At 43.6% G+C, this 20,721-nt stretch overlaps 1 protein-coding gene across 11 annotated transcripts in view; it reads left to right on the forward strand.

Annotated features, from left to right (window-relative positions):
- Nucleotides 1-20,721, forward strand: part of LOC148394684 (homeobox protein PKNOX1-like) — an 83,256-nt gene that overhangs the window by 20,761 nt on the left and 41,774 nt on the right. For 7 of the 11 annotated variants that reach the window (XM_088382769.1, XM_088382770.1, XM_088382774.1 and 4 more), the window contains one exon: nt 3,151-3,281. In XM_088382769.1, coding sequence (XP_088238895.1) covers nt 3,151-3,281 — 131 coding nt within the window. Of the gene's footprint in view, nt 1-3,150; nt 3,282-20,721 lie in introns of those variants that run through there. The other 4 variants (XM_088382771.1, XM_088382777.1, XM_088382776.1 and 1 more) reach the window with 1 other exon arrangement.

Here is a 20,721-nt window from a genome sequence, read left to right on the forward strand (position 1 = left end):
GGTCCACTTACATTTTGGAAAGTACATCAGGACTTTAAAAATATTTTCTAAATTTCAGCGACGGCTCTGTCACAATAATGCGACCAGTGCGGTGCAGTTGCGCGGTCGGTGGCGCGCTACGGTTGCGCGTTTTGCGGTGCACTGTAGTTGCGCGATCAGACAAAAATGCGTAAATGAATAAATGCTTAAAGGTTTTTTTTTTTGTCTTAGAACGGATTACATTTTTTTCCATTATTTGTAATGGGAAAAATAGATTCGGAATTCGACCGATTCACTTCTCAAACCGCCTTCTGGAACGGGTTGTGGTCGAAAACCGAGGTTTGACTGTAGCTTAGTTTCACTCAAATCACCAATCTCAGAAAATGAGAAAATAGCAAACTAACATGAAAGTGCGAAGGCAGAGTGACAGAGGGAACCGACAAATGAACAGAAACAGACTAACAGAAAGAGAGAGAGTCAAAGACAACGAGACTAACAGGACAGAAAGAACAATCCGACAGAAGTGACATGCAGACAGGACTTAAATACAGAACAGGTAACGAGAGGCAGGTGACTGTGATTACATTGATTGTGAGTAGACACAGGAGAGGAGGGGCGAGTACACAGAGAAGCGAACGGAAACCATGACAACACTAACACAAGGAAACGAACAGAGACGCTCTCGTCATTGTCTCGTTGTCACGTTGCTCTTCTGCAATGATCCTGGCTTTCCAGAAAGATCTAATTGTGCCTCGTAAGCATTTCTCTTTGTCTATGCCATTTTAAAGGGTCCTTATGCTGTTTGTTCTGCACAAATGATAGTATTTATTATTATCGGCGGAGGTACTACGTACGCTACGTGTTTCGTACAGTTCTCTGATAGGTTTTTTTGCCCCGTTCTTCATAAAACGTAATGTTCTCTGTTTGGTTCATCGGGTCTACATATTACACCTGTGTATTATGGAAGCCACACAAGACAACTTTACAGATTTGCACAAATGATAGTATTTATTTATCAATGGCGGTGGAGGTACAAACTCTACGTGTTACTTATAGTCCTCTGCTTTTTTGCCCCGATCTATGTAAAATGTAATGTCCTGTGATTGGTTCATTGGGTCTACGTATTACGCCTGTGTATTATGGAAGCCATACAAAACAACTTTGCAGATTTTAGAATTTGGTCCACACAAAAGGCGCACCTTATTAAAAGGCGAACCTTAGGTTTTTGAACCTTAGGTTTTTGAGAAAATTAAAGACTTTTAAGTGCGCCTTATGGTGCAGAAAATACGGTACCCATTAAGCCCACTAACATCGAAATGTCCTTATTTTCCAAACAGATGTGCATGATCTTTAAGCGACATTATTTGTAAAATTAATAAACATTTCAGCTCACCTACAAATACGTTACACGACACTCACATTGAACGACTGTCGACAATTTGTATAGGCCACTGGGCTTAGTCGTACTTGTTACTCCTAAACGTAATTTACCATTAAACCCTGATGAAAATCCTTACCTATAATTTCAATTTCCTCTTCAGAAGCCACAGAGCCTTTATTGGCAGCCCTGACCTGCCTTCGGGTGCCTGGTCGTCTTGCGGCCATTTCTGAAATGATAGCTGATTGCCAATCTCTTCCGGGCTGCTTCGGGAACAACCAATCACAGTGGTTTCCGCTCATAGGAACGAAACATAAAAACAATCTCGGGCCTGTTGTTAACAAAATTACACTTTTTTTTCAAAAACATAGCAATGCAAAAATATGTCCAAAATCTAAAAAAAATCATGATTTAATAACGTTATTTATTTTTGTTCAGAATGGATGAGTGGGAGTGCCCAGGGAGACATATGTCAGAGTCAAGGCCCGCGGGCCACATCCGGCCCGCGAGAAGGTTTTGTACGGCCCCTGGGATGATCTTGATTTATTATTAGAACCGGCCCGCAGACCGCAGCAAGCCGGCAGCCCGCAGATCTTTCACACGCACCAATACTACATTTCCCACAATGCAACGGTGAAGCACCGAGCAGTAGGCTGCTTGATTTCAGTGTTTATTAGCAAAGCAGTCGTCAGCATAACTGTAAAATTAACCTTCAGATACCCATCATAAATGGCAAAAAGGAAGGTGGACACTGAGAACCGGGGGTTTCAAACAAGGTGGGAGTCGGAGTATATGTTCGCGGAGGTAGCTGGAAAATCTGTGTGTCTTCTGTGTGGAGAAAGTGTGGCGGTACTGAAAGAGTATTATCTGAGACATTATGAAACGAAACACGCGGACAAAAACAAGAATATAGACATGGAACAAAGGCTACAGAAGGCCGAGGAATTAAAACGAGGCCTCAAATCTCGACAGGCTCTGTTCTAAAAAGCCAAAACACAAGGCTAGGCTGCTGTCAAGGCCAGTTTTATTTTGGCAGAAGAGATCGCTAAATTAGCCCGGCCATTTACGGAGGGGGATTTCATTAAAAACTGTCTGATTAAAGTTTGTGTTTTTACTCAGTTCAAGTTTAAAAGTTAAAGTTTAATTTTTTTTTTCACTGCATGTTACTTATCCTTGAGGAAAGTGTTGTTTTTGATTAACAGATTTCTGCACTTTATTTTATTGTATTTCAATCCAATTATATTTTAAAAATATTTCAGTTGAGTGGATGATAGAAAATTGCTACTATTTTTTTCTTTGAAGTAAATTTAGCTCACTTTTGCTAAAATAGAAAATATAGGTTACTGATGGTGCCTTGAATAATACAGGTTTCTTTCATTTAATGTTCATGTTATGGGGATTTTTATATAAAGGAAATTTGTCTTTTCTGTCTGTTGAAAATTAAAGATTATTGACAAAGCCATAAGAAAATATTGCTTTATTTATCTGATCATATTGGAGTATATTTGTTAGGTTTTCAGTAGGTTCAATTAGGTTCACTAGACTACATGCGTCATTTAAAAAAAAAAATTCAATGAACGTTCGATCAGTCCGGCCCTCGGCTTGTAGCTAAATTTTTTATTGGGCCCTCCGTCCATTTGACTTTGACACCCCTGCCTTAGTCCCTTGGCCCTTTGCATGTGATCATGACACTTTAGCGCAACATTTTTCTGTTCAAATTTTCTGTCCCTGTTTGTACCACTCTTTCTCTCTTTTTGCAGTAATTTAAATGGTTGTGCTTTATTTATCTTTAGCAGATGCAAGGTGTAACCAAGTTAGAGAGCCATTCAGAAGAGAAATTTGAAGGGATGTTGGCAGAGGCACCCAACCCAACACTCGCAGATCCACAGACGCCTATGGACGTGGACAAAACCTCCATATATCGGTACAACTAAGTCTCTGTGTCTAATCTTTGAGTTCCTTGCGTGCGTGCGTGCGTGCGTGCGTGCGTGCGTGCTTCTTTATCACTCTTAAATGTAGGGCCCAACCGATATGGATTTGTTCATGCCGCTGCTGATTTTGGTAAAAAACAAAATACAGATTACTGATTAATTGGCCAATCAATACAAAAATGTGCAGTACATAAAATATGTTTTTTTCCGTAAATGCATTTCAGGGGTTACTTATATGCAGATGTTCACTATTCGGAGGCCGGCTATACATTCATCCATCAATTTTCAACACCACATATCCTGTTCAGGGCCGCTGGGGGGTGCTGGAACCTATCTTAGAATGTAACAGGCGAAAGGCAGACTACACACTGAACTGCTCGCCAGCCAGTCGCAGGGCACATATATGAGCAACCAACAGTCACACCCACATACACGCTCTCACTGAGCAGGAATCGATCCCGCACTGACCGAATGCACACAAGTCAGGCGAGTGTACCCCCACACCATCAGGAACTTGCCACCCTGGCAATGCATATAACTAATGAAGTGTATGAAACTTTTAATCAATGAAAGACATTAATCCTTGTCATGAATGTGTCTACACGCACGCACGCACGTACACGCGCGCGTGCACACACATACATATATACGCACACACTGGTTTACTGTACTGTGCTGATACTGATGAGTATGAAATTATTTAATAATTTTCAATTTCATTCAGTATAAGAAAATGTGTGAGAAGAGTTCTTCAATTTAACATTAGTTTTTCAACTTTAGTTGCTCAATCTGGACACTGGGTGGCATCCACGTAAAATGTGACATGACATTTATCACAGTTCTCTGCTACACTGTAAATACGTACGTGAATAAATAAATGTAAATGGGACCCATTGCCTCCCTGCTTGGCACTCAGCATTAAGGGTTGGAATTGGTGGGTTAGATCACCAAATGATTCCCGGGCGCGGCACCGCTGCTGCCCACTGCTCCCTTCGGGGATGGGTTAAATGCAGAGCCAAATTTCACCGCACCCAGTTGTGTGTGTGACAATCATTGGGACTTTAACTTTAACTTTATAAGACTATTGCAGCAATCAAATTTGAATGTCAACAAGTCCAGAAAGCAGCCGCTGCCCATTCTGAAACTGTGGCCGAGGTTTCCAACCGCTGAGCTGAGTACGAGATGCTTATGCCAGTGGTGACTTTGTTCTCAAAATGTAAAGCCAATGCATGCGTGTTGAAAATAAGACTTGCTCAACTCAAATTATTTTTTTTTTTCATGTGTTATGAATACAGATCATACATCCTTGATTTTTAGGGTCCGGAGTAACCACTGCTGCGAGGTCCCTATTGTTTTTGTAGAAATTGTTATGGCCAGAGCAGTGACCGCTGCGAGGTCCCTATCATTTTTGGAGAAATTATTATTATTCAGGCTCGACCACCGACTGTTGTGTGGTCCCCATTGTTTTTGTAGGGATTCTTTTTTTTTTTTTATCCGTAAAGGATTGCATTTTGACACCGTAATTACGCATGAAACCTCACCAAACTTTGCACACTCATGAGCCCTGGAGAAGAATTTGATATTTTATTTGTCATAAGCGATGACAACAAAATGGCTCCAAAGCATCATTGAGACTGAAAAAATAAAAAGGCTTGTTTGATCTAGATGGAAAACAACTCCATTGCGGTCATAGTCTAAAACAGACATGGGCAAACTACAGCCCGGGGGCCACATCCGGCCCACGGGGCCGTTTAATCCGGCCCGCCAACCCTGAATAAATGGTATTATTAAGCATCTTTTTTCCGGTCATTTTCCCTGCAATGATTGCGTTTCCTCAGTAGATGGGGAACCACCCGTGCATTTATTACCGGAGGCCGTGTCAGAAAGCTCGGTGCACACTCACAAGTGCGTGTACGTACTTAGTAGTACGGACACGCCGCACTCCGCGCTCTATTTCTATCAGTGCCGAATTTAGAGTGTAGGCTGTGACGTCAGCATTGTCGCAATTCGCGCGCTGAGCTTTCAGATACCGTTTTACACTAAAGCCACCCACAAACCTTTCCCTGGAATCCTTCCATTAAAATGAGTGGCCCAAGGAAAAGAAAGGCGGACACTGAGTGCCGAGTGTTTAAAAAAAGAGTGGACAGTTTCGCTCGACCTATGCGACGTGACGTTCAGCCACATGAACATAGACATCAACCCGTCACAGATCTAGTTTAACGGACCAACACCTCGGCGCTATCCTAAGAATTGCCACAATAAGATTTGCTCCAGACTATGATGCACAAGCAAAAAAAAGTGAGACCAACAACACTGTTCCCACTGAAAATGAAGGGGAGTTTCTCAAGTTTGTTGTAAAAAAAAACTGCATTTTGAATATAATTTGTACGAATAGCAGAGATTGAAACTAACGACCATTCTCATTTTCAAACAATACAGGATGCTCAAGGACATTGATGCACCACCTGTTTTCGACTAATCTTAACTTTCACTGTTCTTAAGGCCGATTTTAAGGAAGTGTTTCCCGTTTTCTCACCTCTGTCACCAGGTGTTTGTGAGTTAAAGCTCTGCTCTAATTTTCAGATATCTGTCACCGTGTTGCCGTTTTGGTTTCTTTATTTAGATGTATTCTTTCACTGATTCTTCAAGATGACGTATTTGGTCAGAATGTTTGCCGTTTGATGTGATTTTGCCTCATAAAATGAAAATTTTTCATAAATCTGACCTGCAGGTGATGAAGTGATGGAAACTGTTGTTCACAATAACAGTGAGAATTTAATGAGAATCACTGATAGCAGTTTTTTGGTGAAATATTTTTTTAATGCTGTTAATAAATGCATTTGTTTTCAAAAAGCCTTTTTTGAATATCTATGCTTTACTACCTACGAAAGAACAAAACCTTTTATGCAATGACCTTTACATGTCGTTTATATTGCTTCACACAAACACTACATCCATCTGCTCCTGGTTTGGCCCCCCCGGTCAAAATTTAGAACCCAATTCAAGTCCAAAGGTTTGCCCACCCCTGGTCTAAAATCAACAGAAAAACAGAATTTTTCTAATGTCCAATTTTGGCCCATTTTTGCATAATTATAGAAATGATACTTTTTCACCTTTGTCCTAAAGCAGTGTTTGTCAACCTTTTTTCATTCATGGCATACCTTTTCATTAGAAAAAATCTCGAGCCACACCAACAAAAATCTGTTAAGACGTAGCTACCTATATTAACAATATAGTCATTCTTATCAGAGTGTCTTGAATAGGAATCAACTCAAAAATGCATTTTTATCATCTTTTATATTTCTTCTTTCAAATAAAAAGTGCATCTGTCACATTCATGCATCACTAATTCTCTTGTCTTAACGTACAATGCAATTCGCTCCCTGCTGTCATCTAGTGATGAGAAATCATTACATGATGACGCTGCCAGTCACTACTACAGCACAGATACTCGACAATGGCATATTTTCTGCCGATAATAATTAATTCGTTTTCCAAAAATATTTTTACACCAATTAGGGGAAATTGGATAATTTTCCACGGCACACCTGACGATCACTCACGGCACACTAGTGTGCCGCGGCACAGTGGTTGACAAACGCTGTCCTAAAGTGTTATTTCATCTGTGGTAAATTTAACAAAATTTGTTTCTAACAAACAAACCAAAGTAAAAGAAGGGAAACCACTGCCTCACAGCGGCTCCTGTGAGAGGTCCGCTCCCTCGTGCTCGTCGGACCCTGGATGTGGCCAGATTTCGTCGTGCGTGCCCCGTGGTTATGACGCACACCATCTGCATCTGCTCCGACTTGGTGCCCAGGACGCTGCGCACACGTTTGCCTGTTTTGTGATGTTTTGACAGTTCACAACCACGCTCCATTGGCTCGCACCATTGTCTGCGAATCGCCAGCTGAACTGCCTTTACGCTGGTTCGTCAATCCTGTATGTTTTCTGTGTTTTGGAGTGTTCATCTTTGTATATGGGGGGTAGGCTGTGTGGCAGACCTCTGAGTTTCTGTGTCTGTCTATATTATTTAGGCCTCTCAACAGCAGGCCTGCAGTTAGTTTTCCCCCCCCTTTGTTACAGCATACTGTCTTTGTTGGTTGCTTTGCCTTTGATTACTTGTATCTTGTCTGACTTATTGGTGTCCTTTGTGGCACCGTTATCAGTGACCGCCCTTTCTTGGAGGCTGTTAAGTTTGCGCTCATGTCTTCTGTATGTCTATTATATACTGTATTTTCCGCATTATTAGGCGCACTTAAAAACTTAAAATTTACTCAAAAAACCACAGTGCACCTTATGATGCAGAGCGCCTTATAAATGGATCAATTGATAAGTTTGTTGCTCCATACTGGTTGTATACAGCGCTCTGCCAAAACGTTTCAGTACGTTTTAGTACGACTAGTAAATTACAAGGTCTCATCACTTCCCAGCATTACGGCAACCGTGGTCACGGAGCGTCACTGAATAGCTGTTGTACCCGCGAAGCTATTTGATTTCAAAATAGGCTCTTCCGTTAATGTTTTCGAGTACGTTTACAGATCAATATCCAACGGAATGATAAATAAGCAGCTCCAATGTGTTAAATCAGTCTTTAGTCGGTTCCGATCACTTTTATGGGAGAGAGTTTAAGAATTGTTTACAGGGGGCTGCCACTAAACTTTGCTGAGGCTCATGGGAGTCTGCGAGCTGAGGCTCATGGGAGTTTGACAGAGCAAACATACAGATACAGACAAATAGACTAATACATTATAGGGAGATAAAAATAAGAGTTTGCGGGTGGCTAATGCTATAATGATAGCTGGTATACGCACGAGGCTATTTCATTTCAAAATAGGCTGCTCCGTTAATGTTTCGAGTAAATTTACGGATCGATATGGAAGGGAAACATAGGTAAGCTGTACCAATGTGTTAGATCGAACTTTAGTCAGTTCCGATCATTTTATAGGAAATAGTTTGAGAAATGTGATTGTTTACAGGGGGCTGCCACGACACTTTGCTGAGGCTCATGGGAGTCTGTGATCCGAGGCTCTTTTTTTTTTTTTTTTTTTCTTTTAGATAGGACAGTACCAGTTTGATGAACACTAAAGATATAGACATATATACCAACATCCCAGTGTAAAACCAGTCGGAATTAGCCGGAGCAAAATTTTATCCGTTGTTCTCGTGACGTAGAACATAGACAGGACAGACAGACAAATAGACATTAGACATTACATCAACTCAGCCTGACAGAGCAGACATACAGATAGACAGACTAATACGTTATAGGAGATAAAGATGGGAGTTTGCGGGTGGCTAATGCTATAATGATAGCTGCTATACGCACGAGGGTATTTCATTTCAAAATAGGCTGCTCCTTTTTGTTTTGGGGAAATTTACGGATCAATATGGAAGGGAAACATACGTAAGCAGTACCAATGTGTTAGATTGAACTTTAGTCAGTTCCGATCATTTTATAGGGGATTTGTTCTAATTATCGCCCAGGGCGTTTCATCAAGTCCAGAGTAAATGCAGCTGTGTACCATGAGATTTTAGAGCACAACATGCTTCCGTCTGCTGAAAAGCTCTATGAAAATGATGATTTCATTTTCCAGCATGATCTGGCACCTGCCCACAGTGCCAAAACCACCAGTACCGTATTTATTCAAATTATCGCCCAGTGCGATAATTAGAGAAGGTTTATGTCCAACGGGGGGGTGGGCGATTAATAGAGAACACTTTTTGCCCGATCGCCAAGGAGCACTGAAATGGGCGATACTTATGCAGTATGAAATACCTGCATCTCACTGGTGTTCTTAACACGAGAACAGCAGCTGTTTTGATCTACTTCTAACAGCGGGCTGCGTCAATTGACGCTCCATCGATGCGACACGTTACCATCGCACATCACATGTTCTGCACGTCATGTTATCGCGATCGTCTTGTTTGAGCGCACGCCCCGATAACGTAATTGTGTGAGGATATTGTAGCGGAGTGACAAGTGTAATTGTATCATAGTTTATGGAGAAAAACAATTTAAAAGGGACATTCGACGTGCTGTCAAATCAGTCATATTTAAACTTGTGCAATGACGTCGGCATGTGGTCACGGAGGAAAACGTAAGTTTTGGGGGGAATTTTTAGCAGCATGGGCGATAATTAAAGGTTCAATGTTTTTTATTTATGTCATTGCTAACACACACTGGGCGATTATTAGAATATGGGTGATAATTAGAATAAATACGGTCGTTTAAGAAACGCGATTGTTTCCAGAGGGCTCATTGGTTATTGGCTAGTGGATGCATACCTCAACCTCAATTTGTTGCAGTATAGCTTCTATTTTATGCGCCTTTTAATCCGGTGTGCCCTTATATGAAATAATTTCTAAAATAAAAAATTCTATGTGGGTGTGCCTTATAATCCAGTGTGCCTTGTGGTGTGAAAAATACGGTACCCACTCTGCGGTAAGAATGCTGCTAGAACACTGAATATCCCCCTTGGGATCAATACGTAAAGTATCTATCCAGGGATGAAAATGTTCCGAGGAACCGCGGATTTCCGTGTTTTTTTCCGTTGAAAGTATCATTTTCGTGAATAGTGTAAATCCGTTGAGAATTTGCTTTTTTATATATAGGGGGGGAGCGGGCAACATTAGCCTCGGCGACTCGCGAGCATTCGCCCACATGCCGCGACGGCATCTTTTGGCACATCTCAAGGCAAAATTAGTTAAGCTGTGAGTATGAAAATCGGCTTGCCTTTGTAAACCTAACTCACTGGCAGCAGTGATGCGACAACATCCGCCTTATTTTCGGCAGCATTTTGGCGCTACTTTCATCACATCATTTCCACTTAACTCACGCGGAGAACTGGTGTTTTTACACCACCACAATGTAAATTTGCGATTGGGTTTTCATCACTTGTAGACGAGTTATTTAGTTAGATAGATCTAGGGCCTACTCAGCAAAAGTTTTCGCCAATATATATATATATCCGGGTTAGAGCAACGCTGGCGTCTGGATTGTTGACTGCCGCTTCTGGCCCGAACTGTGTCCGCTACTTGTTTGTCCGCTATTTGTTTTGTGTTTCCCGTTTTAAGTGTGCCCGTTTTTTTCTTTTATTTTTCTTGCCTTTTCACTTGCCCACCGTGTATCTCTGCAGCTCTGCTCGCACCGCTCTGTTCCCGCTCCCTCGGACGCCGAGCTACGCTAGCCAGCTAGCCAGACCACCAACGGACCCTCCTACCTCCCGGCTCTGAGCCTATAGCTGCTTGCTCTTGGCTCAGCAAGCAGCTTTAACCCAACTTTCTGGCCACTCGGATGGCGTCCTCAGGGGGGGCACCCGCTCATTGCGAGCTCACTGGTTGTGGCTTGGCGGTGTGCTGCCATGAAACACTGGGGCTTGCCGTTTGTGCGGGTACAGTCGGGATCGACCAACACCACCACCCACTCCACCAACATCACTACTCGGTCCACTGCTGCGTCCATGCATTTCACTGCCTACCAACTTCTAGCTAACCAGCTACTAGCCACTTCTAGCATTTTATCTGGATTATTCCCAGCTGCTGTCATGTCTCATCTCTTCCATAAACTATCACTTCTGCTACTCCGGGCTTCTATTCCACCAACTTCTCGGCCATTTGTCTACACTGCTGCTGATCTTCATCACCTCAACTATAATCAGCGTCTCCCTGCTGCTGCTGCCTCAGCTGCCAGCAAGGCTGGGATCCTTCGTCGTCGCCGCTACATCCACCGTAGCTCTGGACTATCTTTTAACCGACATTTCCCTGATGGCTCACCCATCCCCTCTTTCTGGACTACCTCTCGCCCCCCGTCACCCCCACCTCCCGTACTGCCAACCTCAACAACCTCCGCTCCCCCTCCCCCCCGCTCCTTCATCTCCCCCGCGCTGCTGAACTGTCGCTCCCTCGCCAACAAATCACCAGTTATTTTTTAACTACTATTGGACAATAACTTGGATCTGCTCCTTCTCTGTGAAACATAGCAACAGCCCCTGGATTTTTTTACTCTCAACCAAGCCACTCTGTCCAACTACAGCTACATCGCCAAACCCTGCCTCTCTGGGCGAGGGGGTGGCATTGCTGTCCTCCATAAGCCGTCCCTTCCCATCACTGAATTGGACCGCAACCTCCCATCTATTTCATCCTTTGAATATCTCGCTTTTCCCTCCCCAACTCCACTACTGCTGTTCTCATCTACCGCACCCCAAAGTCACATCCATCTTTTCTTTCTGAACTCTCTGAACTCCTCACCATCATATCCTCAGTTTCCTATCGCCTCCTACTCATCGGTGACTGCAACATCCACATCGACCAGCCAACTGCTCCACTGACGTCCGACTTCATCTCCCTTCTGGACTGCTTCCATCTCACCCAGCACATCAACTTCCCCACCCACACCAAAGGCCACACCCTAGATAGATAGATTGATTGATTGAACATTTATTGATCCCGGGGGTGGGGAAATTCAGGCCCCAGCAGTATCCATACCACAGAGTGTGTATACAACAGACACACAGATGACATGAGCGCAACTCGATAGGCTCTCATAAGGCTGCCACACAACGGCGCCACAAACAAAGCCAGAAAGTGCGAAAGATAAAAGCCATCAAAGCACAGCAAAGCAAAGCAAAGCAAAGCCAAAAGAAAAAAAGTAACAGCGGCCAACCAGCATATAGTATGCTCCTCCTCCACTCACATCCAACCCCCGTCATCTCGCCTTTCCACTGTCAGATCATCTCTGCATCCTCTTCTCCGCCCCTCCACCCTTGCCTCATAATTCCACAAAATGCACCATCTCCTACCGCAACATTAAGACTGTAAACCCAATCACGCTTTGCCAGCTCTTATCCTCTGCCCTTCCCTCCGACCCCACTTCTTCCTCCCCTGATGACCTCGCCACCATGCTCAACAACATCCTTTCTGACTCCCTCGATTCCCTAGCCCCCTGTTACATTCACTAACTTTAACTCTGCACCTTGGTACACCCCAGACCTCCGCTCCATGAAACAAACTGGCCGTCAACTTGAACGCCTCCACAAAGGAACCCGCCTCACAGTCCATGTTGAAACCTTCAAACAACACATCTCCTCCTACCGTGATGCTCTTCTTGCTGCCAAATCTGCTTACTTCTTATCTCTCATTAATAACACCAACCAGAACCCCCGCATACTGTTCTCCACCGTCAACAAATTGCTCCAGCCACCGGCCACCAAGCCACCCTCCTCACACACCCTCTGTAACTCCTCCCTTGTCAACTTTAACAACAAAATCGCCCAAATCAACAGTTCTCTGACCAACACCATCAATAACTCCTCCTCCCCCACCTCCCCTGCTCTCCTGCCCCCCCTTCCTTACCTCCCGCCATTCCCCTCTCTCACTGCCTTCTCCCTTGTCAACTCCTCCACCATCCTAGACACCATCACCGCATCCAAGACAACCACCTGCTCTCTCGATCCCCTTCCAACGACCTTAACTAAGGCCTGCCTCCCTGTCCTCCTCCCTCACCTCACCACCCTTTTTAATCAGTCTCTATCACTTGACCACTTTCCCACTGTCTATAAGCTTGCAGCCATCACCCCCGTCCTCAAAAAGCCCCACCTTGGACCCAGTCAACCTCTCCAACTACCGTCCCATCTCCAACCTTTCATTCCTTTCCAAAACCCTCGAACGCATTGTCTCCGCCCAACTCCACACCCATCTCCAGTCCAACAACCTCTATGAACCCTTCCAGTCCGGATTCCGCCCACTTCACAGCACTGAAACAGCTCTTGTTAAAGTCACCAACAATCTCCTCATTTCTGCAGACTCTGGTGCCCTCAACATCCTATTACTACTTGACCTTAGCGCAGCCTTTGACACTGTGAACCATTCCATCCTCCTTCAAAGGCTGCGCCAACTATATGTTGAGGGCACTGCACTCGACTGGCTCACCTCCTATCTCGCCAACAGAAACCAGTTCATCTCTCTCTCTGGCCACACATCCATCCTCTCCCCAGTTACACAGGGGGTCCCCCAAGGCTCAGTTCTTGGCCCCCTCCTATTCATCTGTTAGCTCTTTCCCCTTGGTAATGTCATCCGCAAACTCAATCTGGACTTCCACTGCTACGCTGATGACACCCAGATCTATATACGCACCACACCAACCCAAAACCCTCCCCTTACCCACTTTGAAACCTGCATCTCTACAATAAAAACATGGCTGACCCACAACTTTCTCAAACTCAACAATGACAAAACAGAGCTCCTCCTCATAGGCACTAAATCCCTTAACAAAACTGGATCCATCACACTCACCATTCACTCCTCAAGCATCACTCCCTCCCCTCTGGCACGCAACCTTGGCGTTATTTTCGACCCTACACCGTCCTTCCACCCTCATGTTAGCTCAGTTGTTAAGACCTCCTACTTCCACCTCCGACACATCGCCAAAATCCGGCACTGCCTCTCTCTCCCTGCGGCCGAATCCCTCATCCACGCCTTCATCTCATCCCGGCTTGACTACTGCAACTCCCTTCTCACTGGAATCACTGCTCACTCACTCCATAGACTTCAACTAGTGCAAAACTCTGCTACCCGTCTCCTTACCCACACCCGGTCCTGTGAACACATCACTCCTGTTCTCCACTCTCTTCACTGGCCCCCCCATTAAGGAGCGTATCATCTTCAAGATACTCCTCCTCACCTTCAAAGCCCTTCACCACCTGGCTCCCACTTACCTATCTGACCTCCTTGTCCCCTACCGCCCCAACCGTCCCCTCCGATCCTCTAATACTTCACGTCTGACAGTCTCAAAATCTAAACTTAAATCCTTCGGCGACAGAGCCTTCTCCTGCACATCACCCCGACTCTGGAACTCTCTCCCTCAGTCTGTCTGTGACTCACCCACACTCCCCATATCTAAGTCCCGTCTAAAAACTTACATTTTCTCAAGCCTATGACCTCCCCTACCCATAACTGGTTTCCTCTTCTTAACTTTACCCCATTGGCTCTTCCCCGTCGCCCTCCCCTCCTGTATGTCTTTGCCTTGTTCCCTGTAAGCGTCTTTGGGTTCTTGAAAAGGGCTATACAAATTTAATGAATTTTATATGAATGAATTTTAATTTTATGAATTTTATATATATAATATATATATATATATATAGATAGATAGATAGATAGATAGATAGATAGATAGATATAGATATATAGAGATATATATCTCTATATATATAGATATATATCATTGAAGATTAGCAAAAACGTTTGCTATGTATACAGCGGAGCCTCGTTTTTCGACGACAATCCGTTCCGGAAGGCTGTTCGAGAAGTGAATCGTTCAAATTCTGTATCATGTTTTCCCATTACAAATAATGGGAGAAAAAATAATCCGTTCCAATAAAAAAAAACGCCTTTTTTTAAGCATTTTTTTCATTTGCGCATTTTTGTCCGATCGCGTAACTGCAGCGCACCGCCGACGCGCTACAGTTGCGCAACTGCACTGCGCTTGGTGCATTATTGTGACAGAGCCGTCGCTGAAATGTGGAAAATATTTTTAAAGTCCTGATGTACTTTCCAAAATTTAAGTGGACCTAAGTGCGCAAAGAGCTTGATTTGGTCCGATCGCCTAACTGCAGCGCGCCGGGCGCTCACTGTTGCATTGCTTTAGGAGTGTCTTCGTGTTTTAGGATAGCTTTACTGCTCCCACTTGCTTCCTTTGGAGGCATGATTAAGGGTTAATACACTCTTCAAAGTAACAAAAATACAATAACTACGGAGTCAGTAGGCATCCGGGCCGCGCAGTCGGGTTTTCTCGGGTCCTCCCGGCTCATCTCGCGAGGTTCGATCTCCGAATTTTGTTCAACAACCGAAGCAAAAATGCATGATTAGAGTTGATGCAATCCTCAGAGTAACGAGAATGTAATAACGAGCAGAGTCAGTTGGCATGAGGGTCCTCTCGGCTCATCCTGCGAGGTTCGACAACCGAATTTCGTCCGACATCCGAAGCAAAAAAATTTCGAATTTTTTTTCGAATACCGATTTGTTCAAGAACCGGGACGTTCGAAAACCAAGGCTCCACTGTATATATATATTTTTTCAATTTATTTATAAATATATTTATATATAAATATATATCTATTTATATATCATTGAAGATTGGTGAAAATCAACTGAAATATTGCAAGCCTTATTTTTTTTAATATTGCTGATTATGGCATACATCTTAAGAAAACTCAAACAGCCTATCTCAAAATATTAGAATATTTCCTCAGACCAAGTAAAAAAAAAAAATATAACAGCAAAACAAAATCAAACATTTGAAAATGTCCATTAATGCATTCAGTACTACTAGGTTGGGAATCCTTTTGCATGGATTACTGCATCAATGCGGCGTAGCATGGAGGCATTGCTGAGGTGTTATGGATGCCCAGGATGCTTCAATAGCGGCCTTTAGCTCATTTGCATTGTTGGGTCTGGTGTCTTTCAGCTTCTTATTCACAATACCCCACAAATTCTCTATAGAGTTCAGGTCTGGGGAATTGGCAGGCCAATCGAGGACAGTAATGCCGTGGGCAGTACACCATTTACTGGTGGTTTCGGCACTGTGCGCAGGTGCCAGATTATGCTGGAAAATGAAATCATCATCTCCATAGAGCTTTTCAGCAGACTGAAGCATGTAGCACTCTAAAATCTCTTGGTACGCATCTGCATTTACTCTGGACTTGATGAAATGTCAGCTGCTGGTGTTGGTCCACTCAACACCAGCAGCTGACATGGCTCCCCAAACCATCGCTGACTGTGGGAACTTCACACTGGATTTCAAGCAACTTGGATTTTGCTCCTTTCCAGCCTTTCTCCAGACTCTGGCACCTTGAGTTCCAAATGATATACAAAACTTGCTTCCGTCTGAAAAGAGGACTTTGGACCACTCTGGAACTGTCCAGTGCTTCTTTTCCATAGATCAAGTCAGACGTTTCTTCTGTTGTCTTGAGTTCAGAGGTGGCTTGACCATGGGAATACGGCTATTGTAGCCAATTTCCCGGACAAGTCTGTGAACAGTGACTTTTCATACCTGGACTCCAGCTTCAGTCCACTGTCTTTGAAGCTCCCCCAAACTCTGGAAGCGACTCTTCAGAATGCTGTTAAGGCTGCGGTCATTTCTCTTGGTTGTGCACCGTTACCTGCCACATTTCCCCCTTCCAACAGACTTTTTGTGAATGTGCTTTGAAACTGCACTCTGTGAACAGCTTGCTCTATGAGAAATTTCTTTTTGTGTCTTACCCTCCTAATGGAGAGTGTCAATGATGGTCCTCTGGACAGCAGTCAGATCAGCAGTCTTCCCCATACTTGTGATTTAGTTTACTGAACCAAGCTGAGTGTTTTTCAAGGCTCAGGAAACCCTTGCAGGTGTTTCGAGTTATTTAGACGATTCAAGTGATTAGTTGAATACTTTTAGTATACTTTTTCATACTTTTTCATGATATTCTAATATTTTGAGATAGGATATTTGAGTTTTCTTAAGCTGTACGCCTTAATCAGCAATATTAAAATAATAAAAGGGTTGCAATTTTTCAGTTGATTTGCAATGAATCCAGAATGTATGACATTTTTGTTTTTTAATTGCATTACAGAAAATTTATCACAATATTCAAATTTTCTGAGATAGACTTGTATATATATAAAAAAAAAAAAAACTTTTTCCTCACCCCCGTGGGTGGTCTCTTTTTCCCTTCAAGCTCGGGTCCTCTACCAGAGGCCTGGGAGCTTGAGGGTTCTACGCAGTATCTTTGCTGTTCCTAGTACTGCACTTTTCTGGACTGAGATGTCAGATGTTTTTCCTGGGATCTGTTTCAGCCACTCCTCCAGTTTGGGGGTTACTGCCCCTAGTGCTCCAATGACCACAGGTACCACTGAAGTCTTAACTCTCCAGGTCTTCTCCAGCTCTTCTCTGAGCCCTTGATATTTCTCAAGTTTCTCATGTTCCTTTTTCCTAATGTTACCATCATTTGGGATGGCTATGTCAACCACAACGGCTTTCCTCTGCTCTTTGTCCACCACCACAATGTCCGGTTGGTTCGCCATTACCATTCTGTCTGTCTGGATCTGGAAGTCCCAGAGGATCTTGGCTTGGTCATTCTCTACCACCTTTGGAGGTGCTTCCCACTTGGATCTTGGGACTTCCAGTCCATACTCTGCACAGATGTTCCTGTACACTATTCCAGCTACTTGGTTATGGCGCTCCATGTATGCTTTACCTGCCAGCATCTTACACCCTGCAGTTATGTGCTGGATTGTCTCAGGACCTTCTTTGCACAATCTACACCTGGGGTCTTGTCTGGTGTGGTAGATTTGGGCCTCTATTGCTCTGGTGCTCAAGGCCTGTTCTTGTGCAGCCAGGATCAGTGCCTCTGTGCTGTCCTTCAGACCAGCTCTTTCTAGCCATTGGTAGGATTTCTGGATATCAGCTACTTCAGCTATGTTTCGGTGGTACATCCCATGTAGGGGCTTGTCCTCCCATGATGGTCCCTCCAGCACCTCATCTTCCTTTGATGCCCATTGTCTGAGACATTCACTGAGCACGTGATCCGTTGGGGCCTTATCCCTGATGTACTTATGGATCTTGGATGTTTCATCTTGGATAGTGGCTCTCACGCTCGCTAGTCCTCGGCCTCCTTCTTTACGGCTAGTGTACAGTCTCAGGGTGCTGGATTTGGGATGGAACCCTCCATGCATGGTTAGGAGCTTCCGTGTCTTGATATCTGTGGTCTGTATATCTTCCTTTGGCCACCGTATGATTCCTGCAGGGTATCTGATTACTGGTAGGGCGTAGCTGTTAATGGCTAGGGACTTGTTCTTGCCATTGAGCTGACTTCTTAGGACTTGCCTTACTCGATGGAGGTATTTGGCTGTGGCTGCTTTCCTTGTTTCCTCGTCAAGGTTGCCATTTGCCTGTGGAATTCCAAGGTATTTGTAGCTGTCCTCAATGTCTGCTATTGTTCCTTCTGGGAGTGAGATCCCCTCTGTGTGGATTACCTTTCCTCTTTTAGTCACCATGCGGCCACATTTCTCAAGTCCGAATGACATTCCGATGTCAGAGCTGTAGATCCTGGTAGTGTGGATCAGGGAGTCAATGTCCCGCTCGTTCTTAGCGTACAGCTTTATGTCATCCATGTAGAGGAGGTGGCTGATGGTGGCCCCATTCCTGAGTTGGTATCCATAGCCCGTCTTGTTGATTATTTGGCTGAGGGGGTTCAGTCCTATACAGAACAGCATTGGGGACAGAGCGTCTCCTTGGTATATACCACATTTGATGGTCACGTGTGCAAGTGGCTTGACATTTGCTTCAAGTGTGGTTTTCCACTGTTTCATCGAGTTGGCGATGAAGGTTCTCAGAGTCCCATTGATGTTGTACAGCCTCAAGCATTCAGTGATCCAAGTATGTGGCATTGAGTCATATGCTTTCTTGTAATCAATCCAGGCAGTGCTCAGGTTGGTACGTCTAGTTCTGCAGTCTTGGGTGACTGTTCTATCCACCAGGAGTTGATGTTTTGCTCCTCTGGTATTTTTACCAATCCCTTTCTGAGCAGTGCTCATGTATTGATCCATGTGCCTGCTGATCTTATCTGATATTATGCCCGACATCAGCTTCCATGTTGTGGAGAGGCAGGTGATTGGCCGGTAGTTGGATGGGACTGTACCCTTTGATGGATCCTTCTGGATCAGGATCATACGCCCTTGGGTTAGCCATTCAGGGTGAGTCCCATCCCTTAGCAGCTGGTTCATTTGTGCTGCCAGGCGCTCATGGAGAGTTGTATATATATATATATATATATATATATATATATATATATATATATATATATATATATATATATATATATATGTATATATATATGTATATATGTATATATATATGTATGTATATATATGTATGTATATATATATGTATGTATATATATATATGTATATATATATATATATATGTGTATATATATATATGTATATATATATATGTATATATATATGTATATATATATATATGTATATGTATATATATATATATATGTATATACATATATATTAATACACAAATTAAAGGAACACTTTGAAAACACATCAGATTTCAATGGTGAACACTTTTTGGGGGATATCTATACTGATATGAACAGTTTAATGTCTCAGGAACAAAAGGATGCCACATCTTTTGATGGAAATAAAAGTTTTCAGCCTACAGAGGGCTCAGTATACAGACACCCCACAAATCAAAGTGAAAAAATGATATGGCAGGCTCGTCCTTTTTGCCCAAATTCAATTTCTGCAACTCAAAATTATTTTCAATATCTTGTGTGGCCCCCACGGGCTTGTATGCATGCTTGACAACGTCGCGGCATGCTCCTAATGAGACGACAGATGGTGTCTTGTGAGATGTCTTCCCAGATCTGTCTAAGGGCATCAGTGACAGGCAGCATAGCGCTCTCTTTGGCTTCTCCAGACCCTTTCACATCTATCACAGGTGCTCAGGGTAAACCTGCTCTCATCGGTGAAAACCACAGGGCGCCAGTGGCGGACTTGCCAATTCTGGTGTTCTATGGCAAATTCCAATCGAGCTCCACGGTGCTGAGCAATGAGCACAGGAAACACTACAGGACGTCGTGCCCTGAAGCCACCCTCGTGAAGTCTGTTTCTGACTGTTTGGGCAGAGACATTCACACCAGTAGCCAGCTTGGAGGTCATTCTGTAGGCCTCAGGCAGGGCTCAACCTTTTGTTTCTTACACAAAGCAGCAGATATCGGTCCTGCTGATTGAATGAGGACTGTCTACGGCCCTGTCCAGCTCTCCTAGAGTAACTGTCTGTCTCCTGAAATCTCCTCCAAGCTCTGGAGATTGTACTGGGAGACACATATCTTCTTGCAACAGCACGCATGGATGTGCCATCCTGGAGGAGTCAAACAATCTGCACAACTTTAGGAGGGTTAAGTAATCACCTCATGCTCCCAGTCGTGATGATGACTCTAGCTAAAGCCAACATTTGTGGAAAAACTGTTGAAAAAGATCAAGAGGGAAGAATTTGAAATGGCCTCCACCAGCAAAATCAGTCCTGTTTTGGGGACCATCTCGTTGTTACCCCTCTAGTGCACCTGTTGTTAATTCCATCAACACCAATGCAGCTGAAACTGATTAACAACCCCCTCTGTGTACCTGACCAAAACCTTAACAGAAAAGTCTAATTTAATTCATGCCATACCCTGACAAAAAACTGTTCCTATTAATTTTTTTGAGCAGTGTATTTTGCTGACTATATATATATATATATATATATATATGCTCAAAAAAATTAATCAGACACCCGGCTACTTTTCCGTTTTTTCGCATTTTCCATTCTCATCTCTGTCTGTCTGTCTGTCTGTATGTCTGTCTGTCTGTCTGTCTTAATTTTGAAAACCGACAATGTGATAAATG

Source organism: Syngnathus floridae, chromosome 8 (assembly GCF_059516105.1).
Source record: "Syngnathus floridae isolate MCC-2025c chromosome 8, RoL_Sflo_1.0, whole genome shotgun sequence".
NCBI lineage: Eukaryota > Metazoa > Chordata > Actinopteri > Syngnathiformes > Syngnathidae > Syngnathus > Syngnathus floridae.